Source organism: Monocercomonoides exilis (genome assembly GCF_001643675.1).
Source record: "Monocercomonoides exilis strain PA203 chromosome Unknown scaffold35-1074681, whole genome shotgun sequence".
Taxonomy (NCBI): domain Eukaryota; phylum Preaxostyla; order Oxymonadida; family Polymastigidae; genus Monocercomonoides; species Monocercomonoides exilis.
In genome coordinates, this window is record NW_027150580.1 from 647,982 (window position 1) to 664,888 (window position 16,907).

The following is a 16,907-nucleotide window of genomic DNA, read 5'->3' on the forward strand; positions in this document are numbered from 1 at the left end:
AAACAGCCAGCTCCTCCACCTCTTCTTCTCCTTCTTCTTCATTTCCTCTTCGTATTCTTCTTCATACTTGTTATTTTCTCCACACAATTCTTCAGTTTGTCACTTTCCTGTTGCTTTTTAACCTTTGTGCACTTGTCTTCTGTAGTGGTTTTAATCCGTTTGAGCACATTCATCTGAGAGAGAGAATGAATAATGGAAATTGAAGCGGAGAAGTGGAAGCTGGGATGGACGATGCGGAGAAAGAATGAAAATGAGAAGGAGAAGAAGAGGTCGAACATTCATTTGCTATTTGAAAGGATTGTGAAGATTGTGCAAGTAGCAATGAGGCAGACACTCACATAAGCATAAAAGTCATTCATTGTTCCATGTTAAAATAACAAGCTGCAGAACACCGAAGGTGGTTGAAAGAGATTCAAAGCTGTTCTCTGAGTCATGTGGCATAAACTAAGTTCTTCCTATCTCGTTTGAGTCTCTCTGGTTGCATTTCTCTTTTTCCCGCTCTGTAAAGCACATTCCGCAGTTGGTGGCTAGCTCTCAACCAGCTTCATGTTCTTCTTCTTTTCCTTGTTCTCCTCTTCATTCTTCTTCTTCTTCTTTAAATAATTCAAAAAAAAAATCACAAAAAATAAATTCCATCGTTAGGGCCCGTTCGATTTATTCCGGAGATTATTCCTTAACTCAATTGAAAACAGACATGTCAAATTAACAAAAGAAGAAGAAGAAGAAGTTGTGTGAAATGTTGATGATATATTTATAGAAGATCCAGAAGACAATGATGATGATGAATGTGTTGAATGAGATGATTATTTGTTGAAGATTGAGAAGATGAGAGTCAATTAACATCAACAAAAAATACATTGAAATTCTTTTCTTTTGTCCCTTTTTCTTCTGGCAAATAATATCCTCCAAATCCATCAAACATTCAGCTCAATCCACTTTCTTTCTTTCCAACAAAAAATACGAAAGATTGAGCGATCCCTTTTTCATTTCATCTCTTCCATATTCGCTTCCCCTCTTTCACAAAAAAAAACATCTTTCCTCAAAAACGAATTCTTCGTCAAAGCCCGATTCAATGAGTCTTCGAAATATCTAGCATTTCATGTGTCCGTCTTTTTTTTCCTTCCTAGCTTATCTTGTTCTTCTTCAAAGCCATCCATTCCTTCTATCTTTCAGCATCCTGAATGAAAAATAATAATCACTCGAAAAAAATAACTACATCAAACCTTCAAAGCATTTTTTAAAGCAATTTTCTGTTTATTATTCCCAAGTCAATGCTTGTTTTCCTTTATAATAAAATTCGTTATGCCTTCGATTTTCAAGTGTTTCATCATCTGATTCTCAGTTTTCACTTCCAATTTTCTTCATCCTGTGAACTTTCTTTATGAATTTGTAGAATAAACTCGATATTCAGGCAGATAAACAAGATGTTCCACTTTTTGTTTATTTTCGAAAATTTCCACTGGATTGCATGAAAGAAGTACATTTACAGATTATAGGCAAATACAACAATATGCAAACCAATCAGCTATCATTGACTTCAAGCGTTCAATTGCAAAAAGATATTTCTCAGAATAAGTATTATTAGAATTATGGTTCATAATATTTTCTTTCTTTTGAGGAAAAAATAATACATAATTAATTATTTCAAAAAATAACCATACATTTTTAAGCAATAAAATTTGTGTTTATTGCCTCAAATATCAAGATAGAGAGAAAAAAAGCCAATTGACGTGAAAATATTCCACTGACTGACGTAACCATCAATTTTTCAATCCGTCAACCAGGCTTATTCTTGACTTTCACTCACTCACTCACTCACTCTCTTTGAAAAGTCATATTTTCGTTTTTATTCAATCTGATTGAAATTTTCATTATGGCCTATTCCTTTACACAAAAAATATTAAAAGTTTTTGGCTGAAAGATTATATATTAATTTTATTTTTGGTGGGCTTTTGAAGATTGTTTTCATTTTCTCGACCATAATAAATTGCCTTGTCTATTTTGACTTTCGAAAAAGCCCAGGAACTTGTTGTTTGTGAAATGGAGCCCAGCAACGACTCGTACGATGTGGTAGAAAACTGTGTGTTCTTTTGTTATTTGGGTATGTTATTTGCGATTTAAGACAGGATTGAGGAAATGCTTGGGAAAGGAGAGTTTGGGGACGTGTATCTTGTGACGAACAAGGATGACGGGCGAAAATACGTGGCGAAAATACTGAAGATAAAATCGGGAAGGCTGACGGAGGAGCAGATGGCGGAGCTGTTTGAGACGAAAAGCATCGACTGCGAGTTTGTTGTGAAGATGCACGAAACGTTCTTTGCGTGGCAGGGAGCAGGAGACATGCTTGCGTATCTCATCATGGAGTACTGCAACGGCGGGACACTGGGGAGCGTGATTCGGAAGAACATGAATGCTCAACAAGCGATGGAGCTGGACACGTTCAAGCAAGTGTTCACGCAGATTCTGCTTGGGCTGCATTATCTGCACTCGATGGGGATGCTGCACAGGGACTTGAAGCCGGACAACATATTTTTGCAAGAAGGGGGCAGGGTGAAAATCGGGGATCTGGGCCTGCTGGCGCAAATCAAAGATGGGCAAAGTTTTGTGTTTGGGAATGTTGGAACAAAGTGTGCCATTTTCTCAGATGCTTTTTGTTTTATTGACGATGTGTGCATGTGTGCATGCATTACTGCTGCTGCTGGCTAATGCATGTGTTTCAGGTGCTATCGCGCACCAGAAGTTGGAAGAAACGCCAAGTATGCCAATTCCAAAGCACTTTGAAGAATAAGCCATTTTCACATACGAAAGTTGCTGTTATGAATCAGATGTGTTTTCTTTTGGGGTGATTGCGTATGAGATGCTGATGAACAAGCGGCCGTACGATTGCATGAGCTGTGAGTACTTCGATGTTCCTTTCAATGTGGCTGAGCCGCTGAAGTGCGACGAGGAGGAAATCCGACGAATTGTCAACCAGATGATTGAAGAGGTGTGTGCAGGCCTTTGAGCAACAGCTGCTGAACGTGGCGGACTTTTCCTTCTTTTGTCTGATGTTTCTGTTTGCAACATATGAATTGTGATGGCAGGACTACAAAAAGCGCCCGAAGACCGAAGAGATTCTGAAATGCGAATTTGTGAAGAAGACGATAAATCAGTGCAACTATCAGGTGAAAGAGGCACCGGATAACAGAGAGTTTGCTTCATTTCTTCTTCTTCTTCTTCTTCTTTTCATTTTGGTTTTTCATCTTTGACTTGTGTGCGCGAATGGTGAAACACGACAGACAGGCGGAGTTAAGGCGGGTGGAAGAGATGCTGGACAACCCCGAAATGAAAGTGCATCTGAGCGGAATTGAGTCGCTGCTATCGGCGTACAAAGAAGCACAAAGCAGCAGCTCTGTTTTTCGGGCTGTGGGCAGGAGCAGCGACGAAAGTGTTGGGAGAAGAGGAAAGAGAAAGAAAAGCAGCGATGAGCTTTCTGATCTGCCAAGCATGCCTTCGGGTTACTGTGGGTGTGGCTGTGGCGCAGCGAAAGAATCGCCTGTTGTGAAAAGCAGAGGGACAAAAGCGGTGTGGAAGGAGGATGGTGACTGGATGGCCATTGGGCAGGAAGTGGTTGGGGAAGGTGTTTGGCTGTTTGAGACGCGGATACGCAGACTTTGCGAACACGATTGCAAACACACATCAGCTGGAGCAGGTGGAGCATGTGGGACAGGTGAGGCAGAGGAAGTTGAATGCAGCGAGAAGGAGAGGAGGATGGTGATTGGCGTCTGTGAATCTGGCGGAGAAAACGAAACGGTGCTGTTTGGAGAGGACGAAGGGCAAAGTGCTGGGTATTGGGCAGATGGAATGCTGAAGAGCAGAAACAAATGGATCCAGAAAGATGGGAAATGTGTGTTTTTTGTTTTATTTTTCATTTTATTGTTTTGTTGTGTGAGATGTGATGGTATAAATTGAGCATTTTACTTTTATATTTTTTATTTTTTATTTTTTGTATTTGCTTCATTTTGAGATGTGTTTATCAAAACGAACATTCATCTGAATTTGTTGATTGATGCCTTCGACTGGCGTGAGGCAGCTGTGAGCAACGTTTGCTGGGAATGTGGGGATGTTGTGGCAGTTGAGGCAGACATGAACAGAAGGATTGTCTCGTTTTATGTGAACGGCTGCCGCCAGGCTGTGTTTTTTGTGGATGTTCCGCCCAAACTCGTTTTTGGTGTTTGCCATTTTTTATTTCAAATCTGCTTCATCTTTTTTCATCTTTTTTCATCTTTTTTCATCTTTTTTGATTTGATATTTTGCCTTCAATTGTGTATGTGAAAATGTGTGTATTGAATGAACTGGGCTGTGACAATTCCTGTTTCAGTTTGGAGCCTGCCGACGGAACACGACATGTGAAATAATCCGCTTTTGCCGCCTTCCTTCATCGCAGTTCCATCCGAGTTACGCAGACATCGCATGCATCTGGAACAGACACGCAAGAGAGATCGAGTGGTTCATGCTTGGCATGAAATACCGTCCTTGCGCAGCATCAGGAGCATCTTCGCCTTCCACCCAGCCTCGTCAGCCGAATGCGCATTCAGCACTTTCGTCTGAGCTGCTGCCGATTCTGCAAGGAGAGACACAATACACGCGATATTTTGGGTTTGAGGAAGGCAGCTGCAGATGGATCCACCACATGAACATGAATCTGGTGGCAGACGTTGCTCTGCGGGGGTGCCGATGGATTGTGACGGTGCGGTTCGACTCGTTTGGGCAGCGGCTGGAGAAGAACGTGAGGAGAGAGAGGATGTCTGTTGCGAGCAGCAACCTCAGCAGAAGCAGCATCAGCAGCAGGGTTGGCAGAGCGAAGCAGGACAAGACAAAAACAGCGTCATATGTTCCGAGCCATCGAAGCCAGCACAGAGAAGGAATGGAACCGTTGACAGAAGAGGAGCAAAAGGCGTATGCAGATTATGTGAGGAGCCAGAGTTGGGTTCCGTATGTTGGGGTGTCGCAGTTTCCTTTGGCAGCGCAGATTGCATCGCAGTTTGGAGACAGCGAAGCATCGGCAGCGTACTTGGCGAGCGGAGAGTGCAGGCACATGGAGCAGCTGGTCGAAGGGAACGAGGCGTTTGGGGAAGGAGACGAGGTTTCTGTGGTTGTGGATCTGCCGAAGTCGGAGATCTGCTTCTACAGGAACAGGGTGGCGCAGAAAGTGGGCTTTGTGAATGTGCCGAGCACTGTGATTGTCGGGGTGTGCAGTCTGAAGAAACGGACTATGCTGTTTTTTTTATTTGAGAAACCGAGAAAAGAAAGCAATTGTGCAAAAAGGATGATCAAACGAATATGAATATTATTTTTTTTTTCCTATCTTTTTCATGTTATTTTCTGCTCATGGAATTGTGAAGGAGAAAAAAAAATTGCTGTGTGAAATGGAATATTTTCAATAATCATTTTTGTGCTTATTTTGTATGTGTGTGTCTTTTTATTCTATTTGTTTTGAAATGATGTTATTTTTCAGGTTGGGATGGGAGCAAAAGATTCGAAATGCACGCTTGTTCGATGCCAGCCGCTAAGACAAAATGAAGATCCCTTTTATCAACCTCCTCCTCTTCCTTCTCTATCTTCTCCAGTGCATGTCCAATCAGCGAAACCAGATGAATCGTGTGCAGCTGATGAGAAGAAGAGCCAGTCTTTGCCGAATGCAGCAGGCAAGACCATTTGCCGTCGGTTGAGCAGAGCTGTTCGGTGGGGCCAGAGCGAAAAGGCGAGCCAGTTTGCGAAAGACAACTTGGATGAGTTCATGCCAGTGCAGCTGATCCGCTCGCAAACAGTTGCGAGGTGGGTGGATGCAGAGCGGATGGCGCAGGAAAGGAAGGCGAAGCGGGAGCTGAAAGAGAAAGAAGAGTCGATCGCGGAGGGTGACGAAGAAGAGGAAGGGCCAGGGATTTTGGAGATGCTGCGGGAGATGGCAGTTGTGAAAGAGAAGAGACAAACTGAGGGCTCGTTTGGAGAGCAGTTTTGTGGGAGCAAAGGGATGACCGAGCAGCGGGGAGCGAAGGAGAAGAATGTGATGTTGTTTGTGAAGCAGGAGGTAAGAGAAGGGATTTGGAGGTGCAAGCTGAAAATCTCAAAGCTGCGTGATTGCTATGGGGAGCGAATTGCGGGCAGGCGCAGGACAGGTGGGCATTCGTCCTCTGGGCGAAGATCAGCCTCTGGAGCGAGCGAGAAAAGAAGAGAAGACACAGAAAGAGACTGCTATTCAGACTCGGATGATGACAGCTCAGAAGGGAGCAGGGAAGACAGGTTGAGCGAAAGCGAGAAGGAAAGCGAGAAGGAAGATGACTCCAGTGGAACTGACAGCAGCCGCGATGAGACAAGCGAAGAAAGCGATTGCCAAACAGAAGCATATTGGAACAAAAAGCAGGAGATTGCTTGGAAGCCGCACATCGGTGTTTGTGTGAAGGGATGGAAGTATCGTTCAGAATCTGTTCTTCGTGGTAAAAATGCTCAGTCAGGCAAGGCTAAGCAGCGAGGGCTGGAGGGAGAATTGACAGGAAAGGAAAAGAAGCAGCCTTTTCAGACAGTCTTTTTTGATCAGCGGCGTTCTCGGGCAGATCATTGCTGCTTGGCAGAACAGTCTTTGGAGACGAGTGGCAGCCGGCCGTTTGGGTTTGACGAAGGGTCGATTGCATTTGGGTGTGACGGGCGTGTGCTGGTGAATGGTGTTGTGCAGTGTCGGTGCGAAAGGTGGGGAGAGGGCGACACAGTGGCGCTTGAGGTGAATGGGGTAAACGGGACGCTTCTGATGTATGTGAACAGGGTGAGGCAGCCAGCGGTGGTGGTGAATGTTCCGCGGTGTGTGTGCTTCGGGGTCTTTCTCGGTGGAGACGGCAGCCAATGCAGGCTGATGGGGGTGGAGCGTGCTCGCGTCTCGCCTTTCCACAAGCACAAGAGCGACCGCTGGATTGACTGGAATGGTGGAGGGGCAGGGGCAACGGAGGCTTCGACTGCATTGTTGGGCATGACGGGGAGCAAAGGGTTGGCCAGGCATGATTCGTCCTCTTCACCACGAATGTTGGGAGATGAACTGATCATTCCGTCGTTTCATCCTCGAAAGACGGCTCCTGCAGCAGCAGACTCATCAGCCAATAGATGTTTTGCTCCTGAATCCCGGGCATTGCTCTCTGCAGAACCGTCTGCTTCTCCACCTCAGCCAACTTCCCATTCATCTGGGGTGCATTCTGAAAGGGTTGGCAACAAATATGTTTTTGAGCCTCCTCCGCCTCCTTCATCCGAGCAGCAAGCTGACACATACTCGCCCTCAATATCGCCGAATCCAAAAGTTGTTTTGAGCCTTTTGAAGCTGAACCAGATGGCATACAATTCGCAAAAGCGAGCTCACAAATGAGCGCTGCCTGCTGTTTGGTTCTGTCAGACGGTGTTCTCTAAAGATGTGCCTTCCAACTTTCCCAGTTGGCCACAGCAGAAGAATTGAGCGTTTGGAGCGGAGAAAGGTGATTGCACCAACAAAACAAATAGAATGCGAAGTCAATTAGATATCCTCAGTATTTTATTGTTTTTTATTTTTCTTTTTGTGTTGCTGTTTTCATTTCAATTGTGAAGTCACTTAGTTATGAAATAATTGAGAAACATCCATCATTTCTGCGTATTTTCGGGAAAAAAGAGGCAAAGAATTTGTTTTTGTTGAAAAAGGGTCGATGAATATTTTTTTTTTAAGTCTTTTTCGCTCAGCTCATGAAAAACAATTTGAAAATGAAAAATGAAAGAAAGAGATCTGTCAAAATGAAACTTATTTCTCGAATGAAGTGGCAAAAGAGCATGTGCTTTTAGACATTTTTCTTGACCTCTCCTTGGCAGCAATCTTTTCTTCCAGGCCATTCTCTATTCTCCCTTTTTCTGGAACTGCAACCCCCAAAAGCGGTGGAAGCATTTTCGGAAGCTGAATAACCATTTTGGGAGCAGGAAAGAGTGGACCAGTCAAATCAGAGCAGCACTCCGCACAACCTCCACATCCACACAAACACTCTGACACAGCACAGCTGCAGCGACTGCTCAGGGCAAAAGTGGTGTTTGCTTGGCAGACGATGAATGAGAAGAGAAGGCGTTCCCATCTGCTGATCGATCCTGTGCTGAATGTTGCAGCTCCCCAGGCAATCGACGCTCTGCTGAAACACTCGCAATTTTTATTTTCAACAGATGAGGCACCTGCAGAGGCGGTGACAACACACATGCGCCAGACAATGAGACAATCGGAGCAGCAAGTGTTCAAGAAGAGTGTGTTGCAGGAATTCCACGCTGAATGTTTGCTAACTTGAAAAATGATGTGTTGCGGAACAACGAAGATGTTGGTTCTGAAGGAGTCACACCAGAAAAACAGAAAAGGCAATATGATGAATGTGGAGAAGAAAATGTCAATGATGAAGATGAAGAGAGCAGAGGCTGAGCTGGTTGTGTTTGACATTCTTTCTCTGAATGCACACAGAGCATCTCAAAGGAAGGCAGAGTAAAAGAAGGTGGAGGCGTTGTTGGAAGAAAAGTCACAAAAGCATCCACTGGCATTATTGTGTCTGGCAGCCGGCAATCAAGTAAATTTCGAGGAATTTGAGGAATTTGAGGAATTTGAAGAGCTTAACCAATCAAGAGTGTTCTGTGCCAAACGTATAGACAATTGCTGTCTGACTGAAGGGATCTGCTTCGGGCAATTCGAACTTCTGTCATTTTCTGCCTCAGACAAATGTCCGACTTCAGATGCTTCAAATAGCAGCTGAGATGTTTGTCCCTCGCTTTCAGCTGAGCTGTGCGGGCTGCCAACAGAAGAAAACAACTCAGCCGATGTGAACAAAAATTGCTGTGGTGGTTGGGATGAATCGTGTAGCAATGCCACAAAAGAAGGGAAAGATGGAATGTCTTCAGAAACTATCGAAGGAAATGCTGTCTCATCATCGTTCTCATCACAAGAATCACTCGAAGCCTGAACAGAAGACAAACACAAAAGCGAGTCGTTCTCTTCTGTTGGCTGCTCATTCCTGTTGATGTTCAATGGACTTTGGATCCATTGAAGCAAGTTTGGTCCATGGCTTCTGGGTAATGGCTGAAATGACTCTTCACTTTCGCTTTCATACCTCTCTGTCATCTCTGATTCTTTTGCCTGTTTGTCTCTTTTCCTCCTCTTCCTTCCTCTCTCCTTCGTTTCCTTCCATTTCATTTCAATGCTACCATCACTATCTCCTCCTTCTTCTGCTGCCTCTCAAACCGCTCCATCTCCTCTGCTGTCATGTCCCACACGTCTGAATGCTTCAGCTGGCTTTTCGCTTCTTCCAGCGTGAAGCGCCTCATCTTCATTCCTCCATTTCCATAAATGTGGAAAACTCTCTGCTCGCTTCTTTTGTCACCTCGTCTTACTGCGGTGATTCCTTTGAAATCATTTGCAAATCACTTCCGATGGCTCCTTCTTTGAGCAAAATCTGTTTTTGCAGTTCGATCACTCCAAAGCTACGCTCATCAAAACGAGCCTTTCAATTGGTGCCTTCTTTCCTGATCAAAGACTCCTCTTCACTGAATGCAACACACATTTCTGGTGCTTTTCGCTTTGGCAAAGAGTTGCCAGCATTTGTATCTGATTGAAATGAACTTCCTTCAGTATAGATACTCAACAGAGGACTCATCGCTTCACATCGGATTGTTGGCTTGATGGTTTAATGAGCTTTGTCCTTCCTGTGTGTCCGCTGCTTTCATTTCTATTGATTGCGCAAGAAATCGAAAAAGGAAATGAAGTAGCAGATTTGGCAGAGGTTTCGAAGCGAATGCTGTGCTGTTTAATGCCTTTGAAGGGAGTGCAAAACTTTCTTGCTGCTCCATTGATGTATCTGCGCAAGGAGGCTTGGCAAAGGAAAATGTCCAGCAGGTGTCATTGCGAAATTCAAATGCTTTGCCTCCCATTTTCAACACATCGCAGACTTTTTTCTTTATGTCTTGCAGGAGCCCAGTTTGCTCGGTGTCTTTGCACAGAATTTAACGGGAAAGTCGATTTCGAAGACAGCAAGCAACATAATATACAAAGGATTTTTCGTACCAAAAATAATATTTAATTGAATATGAAAATTAAAAAATCACACCTTTTATCAACAAAAAATAAATATTTTTTTGATTGCAAATTAATGGGCATTTCGATTGGATCAGTTTGGATCCTTGTTTGTTATTCTTTGAAAATCGAATCTTATAACTTTATATTGGATGGCAGTTGTTTATAAGATGTTTTTATATTTGGTGCTGTTATTGAAAGGAGTTTCTACTGAATATTGCAACAATAAAGAATATTTGAGCAAAGAATTTATTCATGAAATTTCTAAGACATCTTTTGGCATCGAAGGAAAGAAAAAGCTCGCTGAAAGTGAAGGTAATGTTATTCAAGATTTTGCTTTGGAAAGTGAAGAACACACTGCTGTGGGAAAAGGAATTACAAGTTCTGATTATTTTTTGAACGATAAAACGAAAAGAATTCCACTGGAGGATGATTTTGAAAATACCAAGAATTATGAAAATTCAGAGAACACTTTGGTGGAGAATGGAGCATCGTTTGCCATCAGTAGAAATCCAGTTAACGAAAGCAGTTTTGAAGAAGAAGAAAAAGAAGAATTGTTCTTTGACGGGGCATATGGGGAAGATATCGCTGAATGTGGAATACGTGAATCAATTCCATGCAAAACAATCAAAAGAGTGGTGGAAAAATGTTCAAAGAAAAGTTCAATGATTCTGTGCCTCAGCGAAGAAAGCAACAAATACGACACTGAGCCAATCACAATTGAAGGAAGGAATATCGAGATTAAAAATCGAGACGATCGCATTGTGACAATAATCACAGCATTGGATGAAAAGAAGGTGCAGCAGGGGGATGCATTGTTTAACTTAAGAACTGATGGAAATTTTACTGTGAAAAACGCTTTGATTCATGTGAATACAACACGTGCAAGTGGCAGAAATCGGGGATTGGTTGTTGTTGAAGGAAAAGATGCATCTTTTGAAGTTGAAACAGCAACTATTATTGCAGCAGATTCTGAGCAAGTGCTGAATTGTGTTTTGATTGAATGCAAATTAGGCACATTAAGTCTGCAAGATGTTGGGATTTCGCATTTTCATTCCTCTTTTGCACTGATATTGGCAGATGCGTCGTATCTCTTTTATTTGTTTTCTTCCTCATTTGACACAATTTCAACAGCAAGCGCAGCACAATCGGTGATAACAATATTGGGAGGTTGCAATTTCACAATTATTCATGACTCCAACTTTTCAAATTGTGGCTCATTGGAGCACAGATTGGGAGGCGTTTTGTACCTTGAGATTGAAAGCATCAATGATTCCACTCATATCATTGGAACCGATTTTTCTAATTGTTCTTGTCAAAGCAATGAATTGCAAAAGCAACAAAATGAGGGATCAAAAGGTGGAGCAGTGTATGTCCATGCAAATAATGATGCGATTGGTGCATTAAATTTTGAGTTAGACAGGGTAACATTCTCAAATTGCACGGCTGATATTGGAAAATATATATTAATGTCCCTTGAAGCAGGCTATGAGCAAATAAAGAAAGACAAGTTTAAGTTTGACATGGAAGAGATTTATGGAAAGCCAAATTTTATTATGTTGGAAGGAAGAGCGGGCGGAGCGAATAACATTGTTGATTTCATGAACGATGAGGCAAAAAGGCTTCCGTATTTCTCGAAGAATATTTATATTGGGGGAGAGAAAGCAAGTGATGGGGATAATTGTGGAAATAGAGAAGAGCCTTGTGATTTGCTAAAGACTGGGCTGAATCACATCCTAAAATTTGTTCGGAATACGATGTTTGTTGTTGGATCTGTTCCTGTGGATGAAGCGTGTTTGTTTGATGAGCAGACTGTCTTTTCATCTGCTGTAGATGATTGTTCATTGCCAGTTCCAATTAAAGAAAATAATCGCGGAATTCTTCATGTTGGTGCAAATATTAAAGCAGGAGAATTGAAGGGGGTATTTCACTCGAATCGCTCAGATTTAAATTTCGAGCATATCGACATTGAATATCCTGATGCAGTCAAAGGAGATGCACTGGATATAATTTATGGGAGATGTTATATTGTGATTGTTGATGTTGTGTTCAGGCCTTGGTACGCTGGGCTGAAGGGAGAAAGCGTGTCAAGGTTGGAAGGAAATCTTCTTCCTTTTAAGCTTATTGTGACTGAGGATAGAATGGCCTACATGAGTCGACTTGTTGTTTATGGCAGAAATGGTAACCTGACTGACATGGGCCAGAGTTGCATCAATGAAAATAACAAAAAACCCAACAGTTTAACGATGAATGGATTATTTGAGAACGAATGTGAGAATAGAGGAGGCAACACAGAGAACAATCAATTGTGCTCTTGGAATTTTGGGCTTATATTTTTTAATAATTCTTATCAAGTGGACTTCAAAGATTGCATGTTTGCTAATATCAGTGAAGGTGCCGTTTTGACAACAGCTTCTTTTTTAAACTTTAATAATTGCAGCTTTGTGAATAATCATGCAACTGACGATGAATGGAAGAAATTCCCTTCTTTGCATCATAACATTCTTCAATATGGAAATCAAAAATTGGGTTGGACTACTGTGAATTCCTTGGCAGCTGGAAGTGATGGGATGGGCAGGAAACCTTTTGGAATGCTTTCTGAAGTGAGGGTGAGCGGTGACGCAGTGACGCAGTGACGAATTTGGGTTCTATTTTCTTTGTTCCTGTTTTGACGAATGTGTCTCAGATAAAAGAGGAACAGAGCAATGCAAATGAGATTCGTGATGATAAAGATGAAGAAACTGTAATCGCTGTTGTGTGTGGCAAATATTTATTTCCTTGCAGCTTGACATTTGAAGCAGCCAAAAAATGAAAAGGGGAAGAACTGAAGTGGATTGATTGTCCCATTTCTGAATATGTTAACGAGACTGAAATGAAAGTGAAGATTCCGAAGTCTATTCTTGAAGTCGATGACTACACATCTGTGATCTGCCGACTCTCATATCCCAATGGACTGAAGAATGGCAAAAAGAGTAGCACTGATGATTTTATTTTGGTGAATCAAAAGAAAGATGAGCCTTCGGAAAGTGAGCCGAAAAGACTCACACCAACTCAGATTATAATTATTTCTGTTTCTGTGAGTGTATTTTTTGGACTTTCGGGAATGACGATTTTTGCAATTGTTTTTGTTTGCATTTTGAAGAAAAGGAAGCGAAGCCAATACAAGGTTATAAATGACACCCAGAAGTATTAAAAATGGACAAAGACGAAGACCTGACCATATCTGTCTTTATTTTATTTTATTTTTTTTTTTAATTTAATTTTAATGCCCTTCCTTCTGTCTGTATAGGGTGAGTGTTTGATTTGGTGTTTATTTCTGTTTATTGAAATATTTGTTTGTCTATATGTATGTGCTTGTATTTTGATGATATCAACTTGTTTATATTTAGCCAAAAGCAAATAAGAGGAAATGGGTATTTTTGTTTGAAACCAATTTCTCATGAGATCGAAAGTTAGGTCTTTTCTTTTCTTTTCTTTTTTTTATTGAATTGAATATGTTCAATATGTTAGATGGTTACACAGAGTGAAATGTCATTTCATTCTAACAAACAAAGGTGTTTTAACTCTTCCATTTTTTCGGTTTTTTCAAAAAGAGCATTTCAGACATTTTCTTTTTGAAGAAAGAGATTCCGTCAACGAAGGATTTAACCACAGCCCTCTGACTCAAAATAAAAATAGATTTTCGGTTTTCTTTGGTTGTTTCGTTTTTATCGTTTTGTTAAAATAAATTTCGATTAAATTGCAAATGATAATTTCACTTGGAAAAGTGTTACGTTTACCATCGTTCAAAAACCCGGGAATTTTTCAAAAACCCGGATTTCAAGAAATAATGAAATCTGATCATCTCTTTCAAAAGCATTTTCAACAACATATTTATTTTCCATAAAGTATCAATAGTAATTTCCCATCCAAATTTTGATCATTTTCCGTTAAAATTCAATTCGCCTTGTTGAGAGAATCAATTTGAACTTTAACTCATTTCTCAATAAGAAATCAAAAAAAATCAACACCAGCATTTCCGTGAAGAACTTTTATTGTTCAATGAATACTTAACTATTGCATTTTTTTATTCACAAACAAAAAATCAATATTAATTCTCATATTTTTTTAATTATGATCAAAAATCAAACCCATATTAATGGCTATTACAAAAGAATTGTCGTTATCAGAGCTTAGGAAAAAGTTGGCAACCTCCGAAATAAGAAGGTTAAAAACAACATCTCAAAAAATATTTGAACTGCGGAAGGATCATGTTATAACAAGAAAAGTGGCTGTAGATTCTGGCACCATATCAAATGGCTCATGGTACAGAGGAATAGCGGCAGAGAAGCAGAAAAGGCAGGCAGGAGTGAACGGAAGACCACCAATTATTACACAAGATTTAATAGAAAAAATTGAGAATCAAGTTATTGTTCTTCTTTCAAAAGGTGAAACAATTAGAGTGAAGGACGTGCACAAAATGGTTTTTGTTTTTTTTTATCAAGGAAATTAATTTTTCTAAGTATTTTTAGATTGTGGAGCATCTTGAGCAATCATTGCGTGACGAAGAAGAGATAAAAATTCCAGGTTTAACTGCGGCGTATTACACGATTCAAAGAAGCAGTGTTTTGAAATCAGCGCTTTCCAAACCTTTAGACTCAGCAAAAATATCTTCACAATCATCAAGTGCCATTCAAAAATGGTTCGAAGAACTTCATCAGATTGTAAATGACAATGATATTAGTGCATCAGGGATATTTAATTTCGACGAAACATCACTTCATTTTGGAGACGATTCTTGCAAACTAGTGGTTTGTTTGCAAAATCAAAAACCCCCTTCAACACCGTTACCAAAAAAAACTTCAAACACAACTTTATGCCTTTGTGCATGCGCAGATGGCTCTTGTTTACCTTCTTATCTTCTTTGGCCAGCAAAAAAAACACCTTCAGAATTTCTCACACTTTCATCATTCAATATCAACTATATATTTGCTTCATCTGGCTGGATCACAACAAAAATCTTCGAAAAAATAATGTGCGAAAACTGGCTAATTCAAATTGAAGAAAAAATGAAAAAAGGAGGAATAAAATCGTCGTTATTTCTAATGGATAATCATTCATCACACTGTAGTGAAGCCGTTGAAATTTTTGCAAAAAAAAGAAACATCATTATCAAGAAATTTCCACCAAATTTAACTCACTTGCTTCAACCGTGCGATAACTCAATATTTGCAAGGTTCAAAAAAACGTACAACAACAACTTCAAAACTTCATCTGATCGTTCTGCTTCTGCATTTCGCTCCGCTGTTTTTGACATCCTCCCAGAAGCACTTTCTGCAGCCACAACTCCATCAAATATAAAACATGCATTCAGGCAGACGGGCGTTTGGCCGGTCAAAGCTGCTCCTGTATTGGAAAGAATAAGCGGGGAACCAGAAAGAAACCAATCATTATGTGTTGAAAAAAACAAAGAACAATTGTATGGAAGATTTTCTCCAAAGAAAATGAAACATGATGAAAAAACTCTTGAGAACATGAAAGCTGATATTGAAAAAGGCAAAACAATCAAGAATGGAAAAGATGAAGAAAGAAAAAAAACTTCAGCAATCAGTGATGTATCAATATTGATGAAGAAGAAAAAGAAACGAACTAGAAATGAATTTTTGAAATTGATGAGAAATGAAGAAAAGGATGAGATGGCTATGATGAATATATCAAAAAAAGAAAATAGAAATAAAAGCGAAAAGAAATTGTGGAGAAAATGTTTGAGGATTGAGTACAATGACGATGAAAGTGATGATGAAAATGCGAAGACGATTTGAAGCAAGATCTTTTAATAATAATGCTTTTCATTGTGAAATTTGTAGTTTGATATTCGATAAATCCAGATAAATTGCATTTCATCTTTTTGAAAAATTAAAAGGTTTGATTCTTTTATTAGAATTCCATTTGTTTCCTCATTTCATCAGACGCTATCGAATATTAGAATATTATCACAATTATAGGATTTTGTTGGAAAAAGCAAATGAAAATAGAAACAAATGATTTCATTCGTTGTGAATTATTCGTAAGAATAAATATTGATAAAACAAGTTTTAAGAAATAATTTTTGAAATATGCAATTCACAATAACTGAAAGAATAACAAAATAATTTTTGAAAAACATATATTTCTTTCTTAAAGAATGAACAATTCTTTCATTAACATATGAATTATCAACAGCTTGAACATCATTTAATTGTTGAATGCGTGTGAAAGTTAAATATCAAGAACGATTGAATGATCTTTCAATATGATGGATGTCCGGGTTTTTGAAAAATTCCCGGGTTTTTGAACGATGGTATATTTGATCTGTTTTTGAAAAAATATTTTGACATAAAAGGTCTTATAAATCATTTCTCAAGGGAAAAAAATTCTTTTTGAATTCTCTTTATTCACTATCATAATACATTATCAAATCATCTTCATCAAGTATTTCTTCTTCTTTATCTTCTGTTTCTTCTGCTGCTTTTGCTTCTTCTATTTTCTTTTCTTTTTGAAAAACAATTTTCGACACGAATTCATTGAACCACAAAATCTTTCTCTTATTAATTATCAAAAAAAGCAAGTCAATAATCAACAAATTTTTCTCGAATTCCATGGGATTGTGCAAATCTTATCATTTGGCTCCATAATCCTTTGAATGTATTTGTGTAAATGTGAGTTTCTTCGTTTATAAAATTTCTTTTATGGCACACTGGAAGATGATTGTATCCAAGAAGAGCAAGAGATAATAATGTCTTCCACTCATCAAGCACTATAATTGATTGAGAAAATATTTCCTTTTAAATGTTGCGAGACAATAAAA

At 39.8% G+C, this 16,907-nt stretch overlaps 4 protein-coding genes across 4 annotated transcripts; 2 read left to right on the top strand and 2 right to left on the bottom strand.

Annotated features, from left to right (window-relative positions):
- Window positions 1-3,306: 3,306 nt before the first annotated feature.
- MONOS_15821 (uncharacterized protein) lies at window positions 3,307-7,387 on the top strand (the record flags this gene model as incomplete). The annotated part of the gene is made up of 5 exons (XM_067868722.1): window positions 3,307-3,886; window positions 4,073-4,212; window positions 4,361-4,556; window positions 4,947-5,230; window positions 5,498-7,387. The coding sequence occupies 5 exons, from the start codon at window positions 3,307-3,309 to the stop codon at window positions 7,385-7,387; spliced, it is 3,090 nt and encodes a 1,029-aa protein (XP_067723952.1).
- A 402-nt stretch (window positions 7,388-7,789) lies between these two features.
- On the bottom strand, window positions 7,790-8,230 carry MONOS_15820 (uncharacterized protein; the record flags this gene model as incomplete). Its single annotated transcript, XM_067868721.1, has 1 exon — window positions 7,790-8,230. The coding sequence occupies one exon, from the start codon at window positions 8,228-8,230 to the stop codon at window positions 7,790-7,792; it is 441 nt and encodes a 146-aa protein (XP_067723953.1).
- A 35-nt stretch (window positions 8,231-8,265) lies between these two features.
- MONOS_15819 (uncharacterized protein) lies at window positions 8,266-9,205 on the bottom strand (the record flags this gene model as incomplete). The annotated part of the gene is made up of 2 exons (XM_067868719.1): window positions 8,266-8,567; window positions 8,659-9,205. The coding sequence occupies 2 exons, from the start codon at window positions 9,203-9,205 to the stop codon at window positions 8,266-8,268; spliced, it is 849 nt and encodes a 282-aa protein (XP_067723954.1).
- A 970-nt stretch (window positions 9,206-10,175) lies between these two features.
- On the top strand, window positions 10,176-13,775 carry MONOS_15818 (uncharacterized protein). Its single transcript, XM_067868718.1, has one exon. The coding sequence runs from the start codon at window positions 10,234-10,236 to the stop codon at window positions 12,715-12,717; it is 2,484 nt and encodes an 827-aa protein (XP_067723955.1). The 5' UTR covers window positions 10,176-10,233; the 3' UTR covers window positions 12,718-13,775.
- Window positions 13,776-16,907: the final 3,132 nt, after the last annotated feature.